This window comes from Epinephelus lanceolatus, chromosome 18 (assembly GCF_041903045.1).
Source record: "Epinephelus lanceolatus isolate andai-2023 chromosome 18, ASM4190304v1, whole genome shotgun sequence".
In the NCBI taxonomy this organism is placed as follows: Eukaryota; Metazoa; Chordata; class Actinopteri; order Perciformes; family Serranidae; genus Epinephelus; species Epinephelus lanceolatus.
The window spans coordinates 16,524,043-16,548,409 of record NC_135751.1 but is presented as its reverse complement, the minus strand read 5'-3'; the positions used below and the strand labels follow the sequence as shown (position 1 = coordinate 16,548,409).

The window sequence follows — 24,367 nt, the reverse complement described above, 5'->3', positions numbered from 1 at the left end:
CTCTTAAAAGCGAAGTTGACCACTGGTCCAATCGCTCCCAAAACTTAGTTTATTCTTCTGCTAGTTTATTCTTCTCTTCACTGCTTTGTCACACAACACTCCTTAATCCCTGATTTATACACCCACGCTGCTGTAAAGACAGAGGTATCGTGTCTTCTACGAGCTTTGTTTTAAAGTGAGTGACTGAGATATGAAGAGGACCACTGATCATCTTTTTATCTCACTCGGCACTTCAAAACAAGCCTTGTAGGCAGCCTGGGTTTTGTTTCCTCTCCAAATTTGTTCTTTGTGGACCTTGTGCACTCGATGCCTCTTGAGTTTGTTGTTGTTGTGTGTGTGTTTTCTTTGTTTTAGTAAACAAGACTGTCCTTATGACATTTTTCCTCTTCTCTTTTGTTATGTGCAGTGTAGGGAGAGGAAATGGGAGTGTAAATGGAATAGTGTGGGTATAAAATAAGAACAAACCTCATCCCCGCTCCTGTGCCATCTGTACACTATACTGTATATGTGACAGCATTATAAATTGCTTTTTGTCCCTATTTCTCTCTGCCAGCCCATACTCTATATTTATGTGTGTTTGGTAACTTGATGTCAAGGGGTAATGGTATGTTGTACCCTCAGCTGAAGAAATAATTCTTTATGCTTCTGTCAGCCAGTATTAGTGACAGGTGTGTCTGTGTGTGTATTCTGGCAACCTGTCATTAGCCCTATTCCTGGAATGACTATTCATTTAATCACCCCCATTTTAGCAATTGGATTCCCCTGACAGCTGCTTTTGTAATTATTTGCTTTGCTTCGATAATCGCTCGCTTCCTTCCTGCACAAACAGAAAGTGTGAAAATTGCACACTTATAAAAAGAAACACCAAGCAGGGGAGAGCCTCTCTCCCTCTGTGTGTGTGTGTGTGTGTGTGTGTGTATTGCAGCAGGGAGTGGACTGAAATCTGTTTTGTTCTGGGATTTGGAAAAGACAACATATGCGACTTTCCCACACGAGACAATGCTTATTGTAACTGCTATTTCTGCCATGTACTGTAATAACTTGGTTCTGTGTATCATTTAGGTTTTGTAAATTCTGTATCTGATACTGATCATCGTTACAGCTTTCATCAAATCCCAGTTCTGACTTTTGGCATATTAATGTTATACTATGCAGGAACTGTAGGTCAAGAGCAGTGTTGGGTAAGGGTTACTTTAAAAGTATTCAAAGTACATTACTGCGTTACTTTTTTAAAAAAGTAACCAGTTACTTTACTTCCAACGTTACTCCCTGAGAAAAGTATCTCAAGCACTTTTAAAGTACTTTTGAGTATTCTACATTTCCTATTGGGCAATGGACCACAGGGCGCTAAGTCTACATTTTTTTGTCTCCAAAATTAAAGTTATGGACCACTTGCCCTTCACTGAGATCCAGCTCTCCCATCACAGCCGTCACTTTGACCAGTAGCAACACAGAACGACCTGCTGCCGTAGACAACTGTATGACAACAACACCCCAGCATTTTTAGTATTTCCTCTAGGGATGTTACCACACAGAGTAAAAGGGGGAAATGATGGTGTGAAACAGCAGAGGCACTTTGTCAACCAGCTGAGTTAACGTTACTGTCATTAGCATCAAGCTAGCAAACAATGGTACATCCTCACAGTCGGACATAAAGTAAAAACATTAACAAATAGTGGCGGGGCTTTTACTCATCATAACTGCAGAGGCTCCCAGCTTCATTTGAAACAGACTACAATATAGACAGTCTGTGATTTATTAACCCCTCTGTGTGTTTATATATTTACTTTTTATCCGCTCCGCTGTCTTTATAAAGTTAACATATCGCACCGTCATTTCAAACTCAACACTTGTTTCAAATTAAAAGCCCCTTATAACCTTGGCTGAGAGAATCCCTCCATTTTCTAAATAGGCTTTTATTCTGAAACATTTGTCAAAACTTCCTATGGAAGATACAGTAGCTTGATAGTTTACTTATGGCGCTTCAAACGTAGCTCCTGCCATCTGCTGACGCTTTTAGGTGACTACAACAACATGTCGGCTGGCACATGAACAGACACAGTGACTCAAATAATAGTGAAAGTAATAAAAATAGGACAAGAATAACCCGATGACATCACACATGCCGTGAAAGACGACCGGGGATAATTGGTGAGTACCAGCGTGTAGCGTGTACCAGGCATAATGCAAGTCCTGAGTCTGAAATATGTCTGTCAGCGAGTCCTCTTGGACGCCTACTGCTTACAGTCTGCCACCTGGTTGCTACCTTTTCAGTCCCAGTGCTACTTTTTTCAAGTCCCAGCTTCACCTGTGCACTGTGCCCAGACATATCTCAAACACAGCAACAAAAAAAAAAAACAAGAACAAAAAAAGAACAACTAGATTTACCGCCTTGCCGTTTTATGCCTCTGTGAACAAGTCAAGTTGCAGTTCTAATTTACATCCATGTCTGTCTAATATCAAATACAGCCAGTTGACAGTGCTTCAGATATGGATGCTTCACAAACATTTCAACCTGGCAGCACATAAGATCTATACAGTCAGAACAGTTTTAAGGTGGGCACCAGAGATTACTCAGTATCTGACCAAATGTCTCCCCTTCTGTTTCTGAGTTATGGTGGTGAATACTGACCAGAAAAGTGTTTTTTGCAGAACATTATGAGCTCACAGTGAAGTTGACCTTTGACCTTTTAATATAGGGACATGGTGTCAAGCTCAGCTCACATCCCAGCTACATCAGATCTCAACCAGCCCAATCAACTGATGGAGTGGCTGATTGATGGAAGGGAGTCAGCTGATAGATCACATGATTCCTTTCTATGCATCCAATTGGCAAATCTCATTCAGGGCTCTGGCCTGCCTACTTTTGCTGCTTCCTCTGCACGCCACTTTGCAACTGGCCTCCACCCCAACTCCTCCTTTTCATGCTGTGACTGACTTATCAATGTCATTTCTGTTTGTCATTGATGCTGCTCTGCTCTGTTCCCGGGGGGTCTTTGCTGCTGCTCTCCCTGCCTTAGGCTATTCATGTAGGTGCATGGAAGGGCAGGGAGGTTTGCTCTCTCTGCCTTAAGGCTATCTGCATGAATGCATGTAAGGGCAGAGAGGTGTGCTCTCTCTGCCCTTCTGCTTTCCACGAAGGCCTTGGAAAGGCAAAGAGGCCCCAGAACAGAGCCATACCGCCAAATATAATACTGCAAATGGAAATAAAGCTTTCTTGGACTAAAATGTCCCTGACTGAAATGTTTTTATTATGTCCTATTAGACATTTGTGTGAAATTTTGTTAAAATTAGCATATGAATTCTTGATTTATGGCCAAAAAGATGTCTTGTGAGGTCAAAGTGACCTTTCACCACCAAAATCAAATAAATTCATTGTTGAGTCTAAGTGGATGTTTGTGCCAAATATGAGGAAATGACCTCGAGCCTTCTTGAGATATTACAATCACAGTAATGGGACAGATGGATGTACAGGTGGACAACCAAAAAACATAATGCCTCCGATTAAGGCTGTGGCCAGCAGTGAGGCATAACAAGTAAATACAGGCAGAGAGCAGGGTCTCTACAGATAAATGCACATTTGTAGTGGGTCATAATGATTGAGAGGGATTACTCTTATATGAGTCTATACTTTTTTTTTGTAAAATCCTGCATAGTATACTTTAAGAGACAAAACAAAAACATGACTTATATTTCTTCATGGTTTTTTTTATTATAGGAGGGCAAAGGAAGGCAAAGTATAACAATTTCCCCCTCTGGTGATAAAGATGTTCAGCTGTAGTGAGCTGCTCATACATAGCTGTCAAGCAAAACTAGGTCTGTTTTGTTCCTCTTTCTCATATTGTGATTCTGGTCTACACCCAAGCCACAGTGGAACCTCTAGCACAAACATTTTGATGTTAAATAAAAGGGACCACGTGGATGATGAGAGATAAAAGACGAAGAACACAATGTTCAGAACAGCAGCTGATGCTCTCTCTGTTCCCCTCTCTCTCTCTCTCTCTCTCTCTCTCTCTGTCTGTCTGTCTGTCTCTATTGATGTGATGGCTCTCTGTTCACCTGGACCAGGACCGGAGGCACAGGGGCTGTTAGACCTGACACTTGCTTGGAGGCACAGCGAAAGGTCACGAGACGTAATAATAACAGCAGGGGACATTGTGAATAATGATAGTGGACATTTATTATACAGGAGCACAAGTAAACCCCTGCAGGGTCTGTGCAGGGTCAGCCGGAGAGACACTGGGCAAGATTTCAGAAATAACTACATGTACACCAGGCCCTAATTGTCCACCTCCTGTCGCTTTGCTACCTGAGAAAGTTGTCGTTATGGCCAAGCTGAGCTGGAGCAGCCAGCAGAAATGAGGCATTATTAATAGGTCATTTCACTTTTAGCAGCTTCCCCACCTCCTCAGATATTTCTCCAGAATCACATCACATGAAGGGAGTAATGATAATGCCTCCTTACAAAGACTTTAATCACAAGTCATGTCAAAACAAGAGCAGAAAAGAAAGAGGGAGGGAAATTGTCATTCTCTTGTTTGCCCCTCTCAGCTGTGTAACTCAGAGTCAGACTGATGCAAGAAAGAGAGACATCATCATGAGGGTGCTAAAACTGATAGGAGAGGAGCAGAAAGAGAGACCGAGCCCGAAGATTGAGACAGTGAAAGACAGGGACTAGTCTGAAGGTCTGCACCAATAAGTGAGAGTAAGAACGGAGGCAGTGAGTGATTGAGAGAGGCAGATAGAGCCAGAAAAATGAAATGAGAGGATTAGAAGAGGGAGAGAAAGATGGAACCCTCCACATTGGCAAAGTTTCATCAGCTTGAGAGGACTCACCGTACTCTGAGTCAGAGCAGATGGGCAGCACTGTCAAGTGTTAATAGAGGTATAGCAGCCACTGCTGGTGGCCAAACCTTAGCCGCTTCATAGACTAACCAAAGATCCCCTCTGTCAAGACACCGGCTATTGTTTAGCTGGTGTCAAACAAAACCAAATTTATAGTCAAAAATCAAACACAGTTGGCCTTTATCAGCCAAAAAATTAAAATGTTGCCATTATTTATCCACTATAATGTCAAAACATTAGAAAGTAAGTGCAGCTCTGTGTCATTATGTGGATTAATTCTGCAGAACTGCAAAAAAGGCCCACAAATGATCCATCAGCAGCGTAATCCAAGTATTCTGTAGCCTTTTACACTCCGAACAACACACTGCTCTGCTCCAACTGTGATTTATAATGCAAAACACTTACGGTACCACTAAATGTACTTTCAAACAAAGAAGAAATCTGTAAATTAGTCCATACAAGGATTCAGAGGAGAGGGTAACATAGAGGCAACTAGTAGTTAGCTGTGATCTTTATTACATCAAGTAGTAGCTGGTAAATAGTGTGTGACTTTGCAGTCAGTCATTAATTCATTTATTAATTTTTTGTAACCGCTTATCCTGGTACTGTGGTAGCGAAAAGGCCAAGAAATGTCTGACAGTTGAGATAAAGTTAGAAGTAAAACATGTTTACTAAAATTGAATAATCCTGAATGGTCTCACTCTGGGGTGAAGTCTAAGAGCAGACTGACCTGGCAAACATTGTGATGGTGAGAGCAAAGTGACCTGGCAAACATTGTGATGGTGAAACAAGTTCTGGGAAATGGCAGGAAATCAAACACACACACACACACACACACACACACACACACACACACACACACACGGAAAGTTAGGTATGATGTTTGTCTGAGGAGGAGTATAAGAATGTTTGGCGAACTGCTCTACAGTGCTGTCTCACTGTTGTAAGCTGTGTCTTCAATAAAATATCCACAGAAGGCTGTGAACCGATCCAAATCATACGTGTCTTTTTTCAACCGTACAGGTTCACAGGGGGCTGCAGCCTCTCTTAGCTGACACTGGGCGAGAGGCGGGATACACCATGAACAGGTCGCCAGATTATCACAGGGCTGTGCATTGTGCAAATTTTAGGTGCGATTCAGTGAAGTTATTGAAAAAAAAAAATATTGCATACATCTGGGCTATATTCATCTGCCTCATAAAAGAACACTGTTGTAAACTCTACCTCCCGGCTCAAACATGAGGTAGCAAACACCGACACTTGGTCAGTAGCCCTAAACGTCAAACTATGACGCTCTAAGTAACTCTCCAACCTCATTTTTGGATGTTCAGGGACAGCGTGACAATTTATGTCACATGCATTGTGTTAAAAACAAACTTCTGTTTTCACAGGAAATGTACAGTTTCTGCTCATTAAATGCATACAATCTCCTTTAAAAAACAAACAAACAAACAAAAAACCCCCACAAAAACCCATACTTTTTAAGTGTACTTCCTTAGGTTTTGCATTGTCACGTGACATAGGCCATTAGCGTATCATGCTAAACATTCTAAAACGACTAAAACACTACATGATCAAAATAACTTGATGGCTTTTGGTTTCACGTGTGAAACAAACAGCAACCCTTTTATACTACAGCAGCTGCCAAAAGATGCCATCTCCTCATACTGCAGGTAAAGGGGGCCTCTGTGCGCCAATATCTGACACCGAAGACCACTGACCAAGTGTGTGTATTTGATGAGTTAGGGACTGAGACTGGTTTGAGAGGGCTCATGTTATCCATTACTATGGGTAACATGACATGTGAATGTGGTACAGAACCACTGACAATGTACGACTTACTACACTGCCCACTGCTAAGTCATGCACAGCCACAGACCTTGCACAATACAATGACCTAACAAAAGACCGTGTCCAGCTCTGGCTGAACAAGATATACTCTGTGTTGACACAGTAAGAAAAAGATAAAAGCGCAGAGACGAGAAGAACATGAGGAGAGACTGGAGGGAAATAACAGAGGACAAGAGGCTGCTGAGCTGAACACAAACACACAGAGACGTTTGTATAGTCAGTACATTTGATGTTTGGGACAAATAAAGGCAGACTGCACAAATGGTCCAGCTTTCAATTTGATGCAAATGACGCACAACAAAAATTTACTGCGCTCTCTGTACGAGCACACCTTTGAAATGCTTAAAAGCAGAAACACAAATGCAGCCAAGCGAGCCTCAGCCCATTGTGTCTTCCAGGAAAAGCTTAAGCTGTCCAGAAAATATTTTGATCTCTCATTTAAACACATAGGTAGTGACAACAGTGTGGGACTAAAAAAAAAGACGAAAAGGTAAAATTAGTCTTGAGTGAGACTCTTGTTTGAGCTTTTAGTCTGAGTGAAGTACACCTTTGCACATGACAACAGGTTGAGTCTGTCAAATGAACATGTGCGTGTATTCTCTCAACAACAGCTTATTGTAAAATCTGCTGTGCATAGGAATTATTTCTAACACAAGGTTGACTGTTTAGCCTTGAGAAGCTTGGCTTAGCAGCTCTCTTGCTGCTCTGACAATCATTCACATAATCAAATTTCCCTGCGTGAGTGACTAAATAAAGACTACATTTTTTTTTTGCAACATTTGCTTTCCTTGATTTGTTGTTTGCTAAAAATGTCATTACTTTCCCTCTGGTTCATGTAGCTGTGTGTGATTACATAAAAAAAGGTCTGAATTACTTTCCCTCCAGCAGCGCCATCACATGATATTTATGTTGCTGCTGTTTTGAGCCTCATCTTGGCATTCCTCTGTGCACAGCAGTGTGTGTTTGTAGACAGTGCATTGTGCATGGATGTAACTGAAATCCACCATTACAGGCGTCTCATTTTTGTAGCTGCCTGCTATCTTGCAGGTGTTGAATATGATTACATATACAGAAAAAAACCCACTTAAAGCTATATGCTGTTTGTCATGCAGACCTACATGATCAACAGCATTCACACATGCACACATAGGTGTAGATTTAAGGGGGGGATGCAGGGCAATGGTATTTTATTTTGACAAAATTAAAGACAATTCCACTATAACTTGATGCAGGAAAAAAATCACTAGATTGTAGCAAATTTTTTTGGGTAGGACTCCAAATGCCCTGTCTCATATGTGTCACCCCCAAGTGTTGAAACCAAAGCTACGCCCTTGCATGCACGAGCATCTTCAGCGTGTGCAAATCATCTTTGTTTGTTCAGAGAGCACAGACTGTTTTGGAAAGATCTTTTATTGAGGTATGTGGCCAACCACTGACTCTGGACTCAGGATACATCCAAACACATACTTAACATTTTGAATTCTCAAAGGTGTGAACATGTGACGCTACATAAAACTAAGCACGATGCAAGATAACAAAGTGGTTACACTGGTAAAACTCATAAATCCAGTTCTTCTTCTTCTTCTCTCTCCAGGACAACTGTATTGTCTATACTGCGGTGTAATTCTCAGTTTTTCTCTTGACTTTAAAAAACCATCAGACGCACAAAGACAAGCCATCAGCCCTTCGACTAGAGAGCTCCATGGTGAAGTGAAGTCGCAGGTAAAGTATCAGTGAATACGACGGCTACCACTATGAACTAGATACCTCAACAGAACTTATCAAGATGACACAAAATAAAGTGCTATTCTTGTTATTACAAGAGAAGCTTATTTCTCACAGTCTCTAAAGGCTTTTTACAAATATTAAAATGAAGACTAAAGAAGGATCACGTTGGCTAGATCGCTGTGCTCTGAAAGAAGACATATGAATTAAATTATTACATCGTTTGCAGTGCCATTATTCTACTCTTTCTTCATATTTGTGACACAAGCTGAGTTTGTATCCTCTCTCTTGAACAAGGTGTCCTTTTGAAGAAAAACATCAACTTTCTTTTACGGATGAATGAATCGATGGGAAGCATCAAAAGTGTGCCACCACACAGTACAGGAGAAAAAATACCTTCACTTTATGTCATAATCGAACAGCTGCATCAATAAAGAGAAGACGAGAGAGGCCAAACAGGGAGCAGAAGATGGAGATGACAGGCTGACATTTGATCAATGATGACTCGTGCACCCATGGGCACGACACTACCTGCACGCACGCACTGACTCATAACGGCTCTACACTGATGTCATTCCTCTCACTGCACCTCCTCCTCCGTCTGTTTTCCCTGTGTACTCCTCTGAGCTGTCAGTGAAACTCCTCACTGTGGTCAGAAAGATCCCCATTGTGTCGTTTTTCTGGCAGACCGGCCGCGCTTTATTTCCCACTGTTCCGGCTCCGCTGAAATCATGTTATGATACTGTGAAACGTTTGCAACACCCACTGCAGCTCTTCAGCAGGTCTCTGCAGAAACCAAACCTTTTATGTCCGTCAGGCTCCTTTATGTGAAAGCAGGAGAGCAGTAACCAACACTTTTACACTTGGAAGGTTTTACTCACAACAACCAGCAGAACCAGGCAACACCACCCTAACTTTTTCTTTCCTGGAGAGACACAAGTTTCATCTACCCTCCTTTTGATTTATCCTGCATCATATTTGCTTTAAACAACAGACAACAAAGTTAAGACCCCTATACATGTACACCAAAAAATAAGAGAAATTCCTGGAAGTTTAAGTTCCTGTCTGGTAGATAGTTGAAAGATAAAGGTTTTTTTTGCAAAATTTGTTGAGCTGACCTATTTGTGGAGCATATGGTCCTCAGGCAGATTTATGCTCCCTTGCCAGAAATTAATATATGCTGATGCATTTTTTGTACCTTATTTTCATTGTTATATTATACTGAAAAAGTCAGGGGGGAAAAAAGTTTCTGAGTTGCCTGCGAAAAGATCCTCAGAGCCTTCAATTTCCCTTTGAAAACCTTCTCATTGCTGCACTCTCAAGTTGGCAAGTGCATTTATAACTCAGCCTGACAGTGCTGAGGATTTTCGGATCGTGTCTCCTCCTTTCATCTGATTCTCCTCTTCGTCTGAATGGCAGCGGCTTTCTCTGGCAGGCAGTGGTTTGTCCTTGGCAAGTGCCCCATGTTGTGCGGCAGTCTACATGAGGCTGATATCAGTCCCCAGGCCACAGAGACCCTGACACGAGCAGATAGGGATGAGACATACGGAGTGGGTAGAAAGAAGAAAAGGACGCTGACAGAAGCATCATGTTCCCATGATGGGACTCAGCCTCCTCCCACGTCGGTAGACGTCTTTTTGATGGGGGAAAACAAAATCTGAGCCGGCATCTGGCGAGCATATTTAAAGCATTTGTGGCTTGTGAATCCTTTGTCTAACTAAACATTGATTTTTGTATTGGAAAGATAAAACTAGACTGCTGAGGAACAGTTCCTTTCTAAAAACAGGACTACTGCATAACTGTTCACTCTATTAAAGACAGTAAATCAATTCAACTGGACGCCATGTGTTCATGGGGGGCTGTGGCTCCAGCTCTTAGCAGAAGTGTGTGTTTTTCATCCAGCTTATCTGTGTTTGGTCTAGTCAGGATTGGCTAGAGAGGCTGCGGCTGTTGTCTTGCCGAGGGCAAGGTGGGGGAGGGGTGATGGTGTTGGTCTGAGGATGGGTGCCTCCCATGGGGAAGTAGAAGTGGATGAATGGCGATGTGAGCACAGAGGCTCAGATCTCCTCTATGGAGTCAGCTGGGACCAGCCCTCTCTTCTTCCCGCTGCTTAGCTTCAGGAAGAGCTCGCCATCTTCCCGCTTCCCCACACAGATCTGAAACAAGGAGGGAGAAACTGAGTTGCTCTATTTTCAGTGAAGAAACAGATACTGAACTATTTTCAAATTTATGGAATTCAGAAAATCATTTGACTAAGTATCAGAATCTTTCTCTTAATGAAACTCAGCTTCAGGAAGACTAACTTTATGCTTCTCACTCCCCCAACTTCCTCCAATCAGCTGATTATGGGCGTTTACTCTTCCAGTCAAACCAATCAAATTTTGCAACGACCTCTATCAGCCAATCATGTTGCTTCTGTCAAACTTTAAAACTGTTCTCCTCTCTGCTGCTGTCATTTTAGGTGATATCATTGCACCCTCCTCCATCCTTATCCACCCTCAGTCATCACATCCAGTGCCCAGGTCAAGCTCAAAGCCAACTCCTTATCAAATCCAGACCCTCAGCACCCTCTTCATCTCATCACCACCTCCACCAGTGTCTGGACTCACAAAGGAGGCTCCCTATTCTACTACGGCTTCACCACCACACACCTTTAAATACATGGCATCCTGAAGGGGTCGAATCGCCAAAGATTATTCATATTTCTATTACTTTTGTGCACATGTAAGGAAATATTCTTTCACTCTGAGTGAGTCTGTTCTGATTGAAATATGTTTGTAAATTAACAGAGCCAACAGAATGAATAAACATGCTGACAGTTGCCCACAGTTATTCAATGTAATTCATGCCAAGTATATCTTAATTTGTCAGAATCCTCTCTGAATATTTAAAGAAAATGGTGAACGCTCATTTCAAAAACTACAATTGCTGCCCTGTTGTTGTATGCCTCCGCAAACCAGTGAAGTTACTCTTACAGTTTACATCCATGTCTGTGAAAATATGAATGCTTCGCACACGTTTTCCCCCGGCAGCACAGACAATCTATATCAGCACAGTTTCAAGGTGGACACCCAAGATTAGAGTCGCCAATTCAGTATCTGACCAAATCCCCCTTTGTTCCTGAGCTATATCATTCAAGAATGGCCAGAAAAGTGTGACCTTTTGGATATGCAATGTCATAATTTAATCGTTTTATCCTATTGGACATTTATTTGTTTGCAATTTTGTCATAATTAGCACACAAATTCTTAAGTTATGGCCAAAAATATTTTTTGTGAGATCACAGTGACCTTTGACCACTAAATTCTAATCAGCTCATTCTTGAGTCCAAGAGGACGTTTGTGTCAACTTTGATGAAACTTCCTCAAGGTCCTCTTGAGCTATTGCCTTAACGTCAATGAGACGGACAGAAGGTCACACTGATCTTGCGTTTGACCGACAAATTCTAATCAGTTCATCGTTGAGCCCTAGTGGACGTTTGTGCCAAAGTTGAAATTCCCACAACGGGTTCTTGAGATACTGCATTCACAAGAATGAGACGGATGCAAGGTCACACTGACCTGGACCCTTGACCACCGAAGTCTAATCAGTTTATTGTTGAGTCCAAAAGGATGTTTGTGCCAAAGTTGAAGAAATTGCCTCAAGGTGTTCTTGAGATATTGCATTCACAAGAATGGGATGGACAGAGAACCCAGAAACATGATGCTTCAGGCTATCGTCAGTGTGCAGGCATAACACCAACAACAACACTAATATTATATGATTTAGAAATACTATTTTATAACGCAGCCCCTCATTTAACTATCCCGGAAGGATTTGGGAACATAATCCTTTCATAATTGAATTGAATTGAATTTATTCACAGAAGAATCATTGTGTTTTTAATTTTCATATTCAATTTTCTGACGTATTAAAGAGAAACTCTTAATGTAAACAGTGGTGACAGTGCAGAGTGTCTTCGCGCAGTAGGAAAACTAGTTTTGGATGTGTGGGTGAAAACAAATCTGTGTATTTATTTGCTGAAAGACTAAAAAGTGGAAATAATGAGCCTTGTAGTGCTGACACACAGACACAGAGATAATTTTGGTGCCAATTCTTTGATCACGCCTTGACCAGGATGTACCTCGCCTCTCACCCAGTGTGTGCTGGGATAGGCTCCAGCCCCCTGCTATTCTGCACAGGATGAAGCGGGTGACACAAATAGATCATCACAAACAATGAATGATTCAAAATGTCAGTAGTTATTTGAGGGGTAAATGAGAGAAGCGATAACACTGGTGTACCTGAGACTCCTTCACAGCCATGTGGCCTCTCTCTCGGTTGCCGGGAAAACTCTGGATGACCCGCCACACTCGCTCTCCTGGCCGGACCCTCTGCACAAAGTTGGCAGGGAAGAAGCCAACTTTGTCGCCACTCTTGCCCTGAAATACGCAGGAGGACAGTATAGTCAGTCAGTCAGTGAAATGTATCTGAGTGTCATTGATGACTATTACATACAGTAATATAGTCATGGGTGGACTGACTCTTTTCACAGTTCATTTAAGTTGATACATGTAAATGTACTGAACCTTTTTCTTATCATGCAGCACAAACCTGGAATAACCTCCCAGATGATGCTAGACAAGCCCCGACCACTTTTAAATCAAAGCTAAAAACAGTCCTTTTTTACACTGCCTACTCCACCCTGTAATGACTGCAACCTTATTTTAAAACTCAATTTTTAATCATTTTAAATAATCTTTTTATATTTGCATCTCTTGTCTGCACTTCTGCTATTATTAATGGCGATATTTTTAAACTGTAAATCATTTAGTAATTAATTTTACCTTTTATGTCTTTTCTCTCTTTACTCTTTTCTGTATCCTTCATTAAGTTTTATATTTCATTGCTCTGTAAGGCACTTTGAATTGCCCTTGTGTATGAAATGTGCTATACAAATAAAGCTGCCTTGCCTTGCCTTGCCTTGTAGGAATGTGACTGACCAACAATCTGTTGTTCTTTGAGGGGCAAGTCAACCCAGTTACCTCTGCACCCTTGTGCTCCATTCATGTAGCGTCAACATAATCTGAAAGTGAGCTCCTCATCATGTTTCTAGCCTGATCTGTTTCTTCTGCTCTTTGTTATCATCAGCACAATAAATACAACATATCTTCTTTATAGCATCCATGATGCTTTCACACTACAATTTAAAGCTCATGGACAAACCAAAGGCGTAAGAGCAACCATTCAACGAGCATGTGAATGCACCATTGGCCTTGGCTAAGAGGTCTCCACTGGAGTCCGATTTTATCAACACATTTTCACTCTAACCTCCTCACGTATGGATGTTTGTACATGGACTTTCCACGTCCACATCCAACGTGCAAGGTACCCTGGGTGCGTTGGTTGTGGATGTTCTGGGACACCGTGTCAAGTTCTGCCTGTTACATGCATTGTCTTCTTTCAAGATACACTTCCGTTTTTACGTTTACATACAGTCTCTTTCAAAATGTACGCACTACATTGGTACAACACTGCAAATTGGCGTTTTTTTAATTCAACAACTAACACACATGGTTGGGTTTAGGCAACAAAAGCACGTGGTTAGGTTTAGGAAAAAAGAACAGGATTTGGCTTTAGAATCTTACGGGACGCTAACACTGCTCTCTTGGGTGAAAGTTGGTGTTTGTAGGACCCATCCACCACCCCTCCCGCCAGGCCCAGTCAGACTTTCAGCGCCTTAACTTTCATCCTTGTCTCGCCGCGTTTTCCCCTGACGCTGCCCGGCGCCATTAAACTATAACTGCAACTGGCTGTGTATCATGCCGACGTTAAAGGACGCTTTTTTGGTTGTTTTTTGACGCTGCAAGTCACTGCCCAAGCGCCAGATTTTGACAACTTCTGAGTGAGACTGGGCTCATTTAATCAGCCCTTGCTCTTTCATTCAGTGTTGTTGCTGCACTATGTTACAACATGTCACAAAGTCATGAGCAACCAGACGTTCGATAGGCTGATCTGTTACATAGCCTACTGGACACTAAAAAGAGTTCAGAAATATAATCTTGTTCATTTTTGCCCATCACTGCTGCAACATCATCTCATTTTCATTCTTAATAAAGTAGTAGTGAATAAGTTTTATAGCTGCTTTTATTATGGCCACTAATCCCACTGATTCCAGATGAATGTCGGTTTTGACTGACGCAGATGTTGAGACTGGCCTAACGCTTCTGAACTTATTGACATGTTTCAGAGTTGTCATCATCTTTTAAGTCACTGAAAAGAAAGACTTTCCTCATTCTGAATAGTAATGGCAAATTAAAAAACGGACAGGAGGACGTTTCTGTCTGTGCAGTGACGAATCATTCAGGCTGCAGAGACAAGTGTAAAGACAGCTCAAGAAGACGGAACACTCGCATTACACAAATTAAGGTAATAACTGTTTTGAAATGCAAAAAAAGAAATTGCTCCACCTTAATGTCAGATTTGTTTTCCATGTATTCAAAGAAACAGCAGTTTATGCTGCTTTGCCTGCTTGTGAAAACAGATGATGTCTGAGCGAACCTCATTATGGAGCAATATCCTACAGTTTATCATCTTCTGCCTCAGGTGTTGGTATTGAAGTGATTCATAAACCATATATTAGTGATGAACAGATGATTCACAAATTATATATAATTTAAAGGTTCTTTGGAGCGACAGTGTTGACATGAAGGGTTTAATGACTGCTGCTTTCCTTTGGCTTACATGAGTGCTAGTAAATACTGGTCCACACACTCTGTTTTTTGGTTAAGCCTGGGTGCATCCTTCTTTTTCTGTGACTAAAAACCCAGACACACACAGATGCACATTTGTTTCCATCAGGAGCTCATTACACTCTCAATAAAGATCTCTTTGAGGCTGCGAGACTAGTCTAGTTCATTATGTAAACTCTTGATAATTTTCGGAGGAAATTATGTTCTATTTCTGTCCGTGGCTGCCTGCATGTTTATGGCAGGCAAAACTGGAGCAGGTGTTATGCATTAACAGGCTTGTTTTAAAGACTTGAATTAACACTTGCGCACAGCCAATGCACACGCACACATTACACAGGTGCACACACATGATGTTTGCAAATGATTTATTACCTACCTTCCACCACTCTTCGTTGGAGTCGTCAGTGACCTGCACACGATCACCGGGCCTAGAGGAGATAAGACATAAGAGGAGATGAAAAAAAAAAAGGAGACATGAAAGGGGAGGTGATTGAGGTGGAGAGGAAAAGGGGGAGATGGGAGCAGGATACATGATGTGGAGATGGAGAGAGGGAGAGTGGCAAGCAAGAAAAAAAAGAGTTGAGTGCAAGCACAAAAGATAACATTATCAAACTGTCACAGAAAGCTGTTGTACCGACGTTTACAAAGCTGTGGAGGTTAAAACGAGTCTTTGTGTCCCTCTGCAGAGGTGACAGAGCAGCTGACACCAAAGTCAGGAGGTCTACATGAAATACGACTGTGTGGCATCTGCTGCAGTCGTGAAGGCTGGACCTAATCTGCAGCCAACCTGGCCTGCATGCTAATGATGCTACCAGTTTTTGATGAGACTTTTCTACACACACACATTCACAGTGTACGCCCTGTCCTAGATACACAGGGAGGAACTGCTGTCCCAAATGCACTTCTGTATGTTGCGTCTCCTGGGTGTCTGCTCTCACTACTGCCCTATATGATCATTGCTCACACAGACACACACACAAACACACACACGCACAACTTTGCCCACAGTTATGTAAACTTACCAACTAGGGTAAGACCCATATATCTCAGCTGATACTGGCCATTTATGAAATATGAGACATTGTTCTGCTCACTGAGGTTTCTCCTAGGAGCACAGCTACTTAAAACCTAGATGTATTTTTAGTTTGCTTGTTTTTTGGATAGGTTATATTAAAAAATGTTCTTAGCCAGAGTTTGACACAAACTCATTTATGCATCTTCTAGGTATCCGCATGCAGTTTGTATGCATATGCTGAACAGTAGGATTAGTCTGTGGGATGACAGCTTTGCTTAAATATGCCTCGATGATTCTCTAATAATGGATGGTCGGACATGATGTAATTTGCATATGCCACAGTCTTAACATTGGGACATAATTTATTAAACGTTGCATCAGTATTTCCTGTTGCTGTGCACCCACAGACAGGGAGGCAGAAACAGTCGCTTCAGATGACAGTGTGAGAGTCTCCATTTTCTTTCTGCTAAATTCTCAAAAGAGTTAAATAAATAAATAAATAAACCCTTAGTATCCCTTACTTTTGAAAGGATCTGCTATTGATCCAATCAAAATCTACAAAGAAAGCTAAACTAAAATGATCTTACTTCACCTTCAAACTACAGGCTTAAAATGGCTTAGATATCACTCTACATCTTTCCCTCATGTACTATCCCCTGATCTGAAAATATGCAAATTAGCCCCACCTCTATCATCACCCACCACTCAGCCACTTGCGTGTGTCTTGAGCATACCTTCTCGAGTGTTCAGCTTGAACAAGCTAATAACATATTGCTAATGTGAGATAAAACTCGTTCCTGATTGCCAGCTCTGACAAGTTGAAGTAAAAGTGAAAATTAGCTTGCTGGATTGGTTCCTTACATTTGTGATGTACCATTAGACTGTTAAAATAATGTATGTAGCTACTCTGACGTCACCCACCGCTTTGTGAACTCCCGTTTTGAAGCCTTGAGTTTGGCATTACCACCGTCGCCATCTTGTTTGTTTTTGGAGCTAGAGGTGACCATATCTGAGCGAGAGGCTGGAGCTGTGGGGGAGCGAGGGGTGGATCTGACTGAGAAGCCAAGGACACAGACAGCCTGTCGCTCCAAGTGACCTGCCCTTGATTACGTGTAACTTTAAGTCTTAATAAAATGTGAAGGGGTAAGTTACATAAAAAAATCAGCCACATACAGTTGTAATGAAAGTTCAAATTAGCTATGGAGACCAAAACCATTTTTATACCAAGCTTTAAACATGTTTATTTCTTTTGTAAAAAGAATTATTTCTTTTATGGGGATTGACTCACTTTTGGAGCCAGCCACTCTAGGAACTGTAGTTTTTGTACCTTTGCTGGCTTCATTTTTCAGCCCCAGAGGTTACTGCTTGGATGTAACCAGTGTTTGGAGGGTTACGTTTAAAACATATTCCACCACATATTACTGAATACATGCCCTTAAATGTAACTTGTAATGTATTCCATTAGATTACACAAACTAAGTAATGTATACTGAATAGTTTGGATTACTTTTTAAATACTTCTCACTGCATTTGTCTGGGTCACATCTTTTCATGCCAAAAACACATAACAGTGTCCTCGCTGTGAATCTCCTCTGCCAATGCCTTGTAGCAGGTGCACTGCACACACTGTTTAAAAGTCTGTTTAAGGAAAATGTGTGCCTCATCTGAATTTTACACAGTGTCCTAAAAGCAAATGTCGCTCTCTCTGTCTGCACTTAATCTGTTTAATGTGCACTTCTCTTACGTCATTGTGACAAACCACTTAGGCTGCCTATCAGCTGTGTGCTCCACTGGAGACGTAACCACTGAAGAGATGTGCAAATACTTGCTATTTTTTGATGTTTGCTCTTTTAAAACAGAAAACACATGTTTTATTTTGTGTATATATTTACTGGAAACAACAGACAGTATAGCCAACATTTACCAGAAACTTTCAGCTTCCTGGTCATCTCCCTCCAGCCACCTTATTTAGATTTTTGTAGGTAAATGAGGGGCTGTTATGTAGATAGCTCCTCATTCAGCCATTCTTTGCCCATTGTGGAGCTTTCAAAGCGAGTGACAGCAATAAATAGAAACAGGGCAACTCACAAAAGTTCAGCTCAAAACAGCAGCGCTGCCTCATTCGCTGCCAGTTTGAACATTCCAATAGAAACAGTGGGGGGTCAATAAAAGCCCACCTGCAGACCTTTTCCACAGCAGACATCTTGACTTGTCATAGCAGGAAAGGCGTGGGTGAAAGTAATTTTGTTAACGATGGCTCAGCTCCATCCAGTGTCCCAGTAAGCCATGACAGTGAGAACACCATGTACAGGACCCTGGAACTGGCCCAATTCAGTCATTTCTAATGTTATAAATTACATGTAGTCTTCTCCTGCTATGAGAAGTCAAACTGCTGGCTGTGAAAAACTGTTCACAACATTTATACAACCAGGTGTGTTCACTCACTCTGCTGGTTGTGGTTGTGGTAGTATGGTGTCATTTGTGCTTGACTGACATCTCAATTTCCTGTTAGTTGCATTGCAACTGTCAGGGTTGGGCAACTTACACCTTTATTAGTCTTATTAGTGCATAGGCTGTATCTAAAATCACTCCCTCGTTCACTGTTTCTCTATAGACAGAGCGATAGATTCAACACTCAGTGGTTTACTCAATAGTGTACATGCCATGGATGTTACTTTTTCATTCCACTGTGGGAACAGGGCAGTACATATCTGCATAAATTTCACACTCAGAATACCAACAGTCAAATATAATGGCAGAGGGTAAACAGTGCAATGTGATAACTAATATGGGGTGATTTTGGACACAACAATGGAGCTTTGGTGACCTTAATTACCAGCATAGCTCCATTAAATCCTTCAGAATAACTGAAAACACCAGTGTGGGTGTTCAGCTTAAGTGCTCATGTTTTCTGTAAATCTTTTAGCTCTGCAATTTTAGAATAAATGCACCCAGAGTGTTCCCTAATACTGAAAAATATATTGATTTTACTTTTTCCAATTAAAAACATTAACTAGTTTTTGTCGCCTGCAGTCCATACAGGTCAAAACCCAACAGAAGCACAGAGACGTAATGCTTTCATTAGTGCACATACTGTATATTGTGCAGTCACACACACACAGAGCCACAGCACAGATGGCTGTTGACAGTCCCATGGATCTACCTCTGTTGTCCCCAAACCATGCAAACACACATCCTGCCCTCATTTCACTGCTCCATCCTTCCTTTCTTCTATTTCCTTGCCCTCCTTCATCTTATGGAGCTTTTACTTCTATATTTGCACTTTGCTTTCTCCGCCTATTCCTCTCTCTCGCTCTCTCCTCCTATGATAATCTCCAGCACCATGCCATCTCCCCTTATGTCTCGCATCCCTTTCATCTCTCGGTTGTTGGGTGTCTTTATCCTCTCCCCTGCTGGGAACACAGCTCAGTCGCTAGCTCTATAAGGGGACAGTGATGGGCTTCGAGTTTATAATTAGTCATCCTTAAGGGCGCCCTGGCACCGTCCTCTGCAGATGGTGGGGACATTTTCATCCTGCAGGAACAACAGCCGGGGAAAAAACACAGACAAAGCAAACGCACAATAGCAAAAACACAATGCCACACAGGCCCTCCTGCACGTGCACACACATGAAAATGCTTGCCATCGGCAGTCTGGCTTCTACTCACTGAAGTTCCAGGTCATTCTGTTCCTGAGGCAGAAACTTGTAGAGCGCTACATAGGTGTGGATGGAGTGAACTTCGATGCGCTTGGGCACCTGGACACAGGAAGACACAGGGACAGGGAGGTAGTGAGACAGAAATACACAGTGGAGGAGGAAAACAACAAGGGGTGACAGTGTGCACAGGGTGATTAAACAGAGTGGTACCATTGCACTGCTCTCCTCTGCGGGAGTCTGAGCTTCTGCAGGAGTCTGAGCTTCTGCTTGAGTCTGAGCTTCTGCAGGAGTGTCAGCTTGGCCGCCGCTCTCGTCATCCTCCTTCTCAATCTCGACATTGGGGACAGGGTCATCTGAGGGTAGCGGGAAATATTCTTAGAAGGTGCCAGGCACGTAGGCACCCACACATATGCAGTCAGGTGTGTAATTTTTTTTACAACCAGTCACAGTAAATCTCTCACTCACACATACGGACATGCCGAGGTAAACACCACATATGCATAGACACACATAGGCATGGAAATACAGCACATGTGCCTATCCACATCTATGGAGACAAAGACAGTGTTTTACCCCCTGTCTCCTGGGTTATCTCTTCCTCCATGCTGCACTGTCTCTGCTGCATCTCCTCACCTCCCTCCCCCTTATCAAAGAAGGAAATAGAGAGGAAAATGTTAGCACCAGGATGTCAATGAGGATGCATGTGATCGTGGGTGTAACACTTTTCTCTGCTCTGAATTATTCCAAATGCACACCACACAGATTAGTTCTCTGTGTTGTAACAGGATCTGCATAAATGACTTATATGCTGTTAGATCATGTCCGAAAATGGTTTTGAAAAAGGAGACTTGCGCAATGCTTCAGCTGCATGTCTAATGAAAAGAACACAGAGATCAGTGTCATCCATTATGCTCCTCACATATGATACCCTGGTGCTTAATTATAACACTTTCACCATAGCCTATGTCAAGTTAGATTTAAGTAGGGGACTTGCCTCAAATTAGAGGAAACTTTGAAAAAGCTTTGAAAGTTTTTGGGAAATACACTCACTAATTCACTTACTGGTTGAGAGTTAGGTGAGAAGATTGATACCACTCTAGTGTTAGGCAGATGGTTAGTTTAGCTATGCAGGAAGACTAGAAGACCTACGCTGTGTCTCAATTTGCGATGTTCCAAACTTACATTTTGCTATTTTGAGTGCATAAGTGCGTTCACAATAACAAGTGTGGCGAAATACAGTGCACCATGAGTACCTGGATGGTGTACTAACCATCAAAGAGTGTGGGATGTAGGATGACCTCAATGGTTGCCATCTTGGCTATGTAGCGGAAGAGGGGGGACCACAAAACATGTGAAAATGGTGGCTGAAGAAGTTGCAGGTGCTCCAGCAAACACGTCAACAAGCCGGGAGATATTTTGGTGAGTAATAATCGGTCAAGTATTGGCAGTGGCATCCCCAAGGGGGGGTAGCTCCTTGATACACTGGCCCCTTATGGTGAAAATAATTGGAAGCTCATATTTTAAAATAGTCTGAAGGTAGTGGTATTTTGTGAAACTAAATAACGCAAGACATCCATGTTTGCATGGCTTTTCAGAAAGGAGATTAAATAACGCTCCAAAGTTAGGCTGGCGGAAGTTTTCAAAGGCGTCCCATTGAACTCTCACCTCAAGATATCTGAATGAAAATGGGTTCTATGTATATCCCAGTGTCTCCCCTAACCTTGAGAAGACTTGTTCCCAGTGAATGTTTTGTTTCTTATTATCAATGTTCTCCTTCAAATTAAAGCTGTATATTTGTGTTTTAAGGACAAGGACAACCAGACGATTTGAAGAACAATGAATCATCTGGCCGCCCCTATGAAAACTTTCTGGACGTGCCACTGAATGTTGGTGGTAATGCTCCATCTGGTTGCAATTTGACATTAAAACTGAAAAGAGGAAGAGCAGGCGTTCAAATGTTGCAACTGCATTTCCGCCGAGTGCACAACAACTGTGTCCGATTTGAGACAAGTTATACCCTGTCAAAATTCATGCACTTTGCAACTAAGTACACAGCGTACACAGTGTACTACATAGAAGTGTACTTATGGAAGAATCCAAAGTGTGACACAAGAAATAGTCCGGCACATAACCCTCCATAGAATGGCAAATTGCCTCAATTACAATTTGTTTTCTTTGTACAGATTAAATGAACAAGATATAACATGTAAATAGGTGAGATTTCGAGGTGCTAGTAAACAGACTTAAACTTGACGTTCAGATAGAGCTAGGCTAGCTGTTTCCCCCTGTTTCCAGTCTTTATGCTAAGCTAAGCTAACTGTCTCTTGGATGTAGCTTCAAACTCACAGTACATACGAAAGAGTTGTATCGATCTTCTCATCTAAGTCTCTGCCAGGAAATGAATGCACACATTTCCTAAAAATTCTTATTTATCCTTAGTAATCTATAGCATTACCCAATTCTGGAAAATATTTAAGATGATTTGTTTGTACAAAATATGTTACTATAAACTAGGGAGTGTGATGACAAGTCACTGCAGTGCACTATCTATTGTCTCAATATTTCACCAGTGAGCTGACCAATGGATCAGTGTCATAAAAACTTCATGTCTTAATCACACTGATCCAACTGTCCTCTACGCCCTAACAACAGGGTGATGATGTCATACCAGGCTGCGTGTTGGCGACTCTGACAAACTGCCAAAACTGGAGCGGCTCATCTGTGCCAAGGACGTCCCGTAGCGCAAGGCGGCATACACGGGGTCTACACGCATCCGCACAGCTTCTGAAACCACACACACACACATTCATAAAACTCATGCACACACACACACACTTATGTTCACTTGATTTACTAACACACGTGTAAATTATTCACGCAAAGACACAGCGCCACACACAATTTGGACGGCACACTGAGATTACACTGTACATCATTATTTTTGTGCCAATCTGGAGGAACCAGAGGCTCTAAATATAACTGTAGTAACACGGTCCTGGACCAAAGTGACCCACTTTAGATCTGACAGAGGACAGCAGCCAGAAGTTAAGGAGACATCAAGACTTTGCAATAATCTGCAATGCTTCGATTTATTTATACATTACTTATTGGCAGGAGATGTGTCTCAGTTTTAACAGCCATAATATATCTGTAGTTGAGTAGAAAGGGAATAGGAGATGGGATTTAAAATATGGAAATCCTCTGAAAGCCTACATTTAATGTAGATGGCAGTGCTTGGTGCTATTGGAGTATTTCTGAAGTTAGGAATTAAATTTTCTGCTTCTTTTCCCATCCAGCTCAACACGAGTCGAATGGAGGGCAGAAATGATTTCATTCTGCAGGGCCAGAAGGACTCTATGCATGTGTGTGTGTGTGTGTGTGTGTGTGTGTGTGTGTGTGTGTGCGCGCATGTGCGCGTGTGTGTGTGCAGGATGAAGTCATAATGATTTTCAGTTAATACTGAAGTCACTGCCTCCATGCTCTCGTCAGATAGGTGATAAATTAAACAGGAACACTTACAGAAATTCTGCAGCAATAATGTATTTAGTGCGCCTGGTGGAGTATTTAGAGGCGATACAGCTCATGCGTGCTGTAAATTTATTGCAGCATTTTCAGTGAAAGAGGCATTTCGGCAAAGAGCAATTAATTGCAGGGGAGTAAACAGTAGAAAGTCGTGCTCAGAGACTCTATACTCCTCTATACTAATACTTATTTCCAGAGAGGTTTTGACCTTCGGCTTCTTTTCAGCGCTTAATAGAGAATTCTATATGATACAGCGTCCTTCATAAATCTGTAAGCTAAAACACTCAAAAGCAACCACAGTTTGACTGGCCCAAACAACATTATTCAAGAGGGCCCTCATTCCTAAATTAGTCCTTCTTTTACCTTAGCTTTAACCCAACACCACAGTGTTTCACCCAGCATTTCCAAATGGTAGAATTGTTGGCGGCACTGTTGCAAAGACAACCACAATTTCCACAGTTACTCTGGTTGTTCCACCAGCCGCCATTTTTCCTACTGAGGATAATATCTGCAAAGAAATTACACTGATACTCCTTGGTAAATGGAGATAGCCAGTGATAACTATCAGGGAAAACAAAAGTGCTATCCTCTTCATGTTTTATTGTGCAATGGTTGACACAGCTCCTTTCTGCTGTGAATCAATACATTTTTCCCCACAAGATCGTACCCACTGACAGACAGAGCTGCATTATGACAGAGAGGCTTATAGGAAACCGATCTAAATTCCGATGGTATCAATATAATATAGCCATTACATTGTGCAGTCAACTTTTAGCCTACTTCATGATAATGAGTTAAGCAAAAAATGTGTATACCATAAAGAAGCTCTATACGATATTCAGAGTGTATCCAAGGTTTAGAGGTGGTTGCAGGAAGACTGCCCATTGTCCCCACTACCTAAAACTCCAAAGCCCATTTATTCAAAAATAGCTCTGCATTGTATGTTTCAAACCATGGATATATTACATGTGTCGACAACATTGTGGTGAATGTGTGGTTAGGTTTAGGCCCAAAAACTAC

General features: G+C 41.8%; 1 protein-coding gene across 3 annotated transcripts in view; it reads right to left on the bottom strand.

The window, feature by feature from the left end:
- Positions 1 to 10,210: 10,210 nt before the first annotated feature.
- Positions 10,211 to 24,367, bottom strand: part of LOC117267894 (SH3 and cysteine-rich domain-containing protein 2-like) — a 36,524-nt gene continuing 22,367 nt past the window's right edge. Inside the window, exons 5-11 of one of the 3 annotated variants that reach the window (XM_033643961.2) lie at positions 22,494 to 22,606; positions 20,399 to 20,468; positions 20,036 to 20,178; positions 19,836 to 19,924; positions 15,529 to 15,580; positions 12,705 to 12,842; positions 10,211 to 10,577 (exon numbers count right to left, since the gene is read on the bottom strand). In XM_033643961.2, coding sequence (XP_033499852.2) covers positions 10,479 to 10,577; positions 12,705 to 12,842; positions 15,529 to 15,580; positions 19,836 to 19,924; positions 20,036 to 20,178; positions 20,399 to 20,468; positions 22,494 to 22,606 — 704 coding nt within the window. In that variant the 3' untranslated portion in view covers positions 10,211 to 10,478. Of the gene's footprint in view, positions 10,578 to 12,704; positions 12,843 to 15,528; positions 15,581 to 19,835; positions 19,925 to 20,035; positions 20,179 to 20,398; positions 20,469 to 22,493; positions 22,610 to 24,367 lie in introns of all 3 variants that reach the window. The other 2 variants (XM_033643960.2, XM_033643962.2) reach the window with 2 other exon arrangements.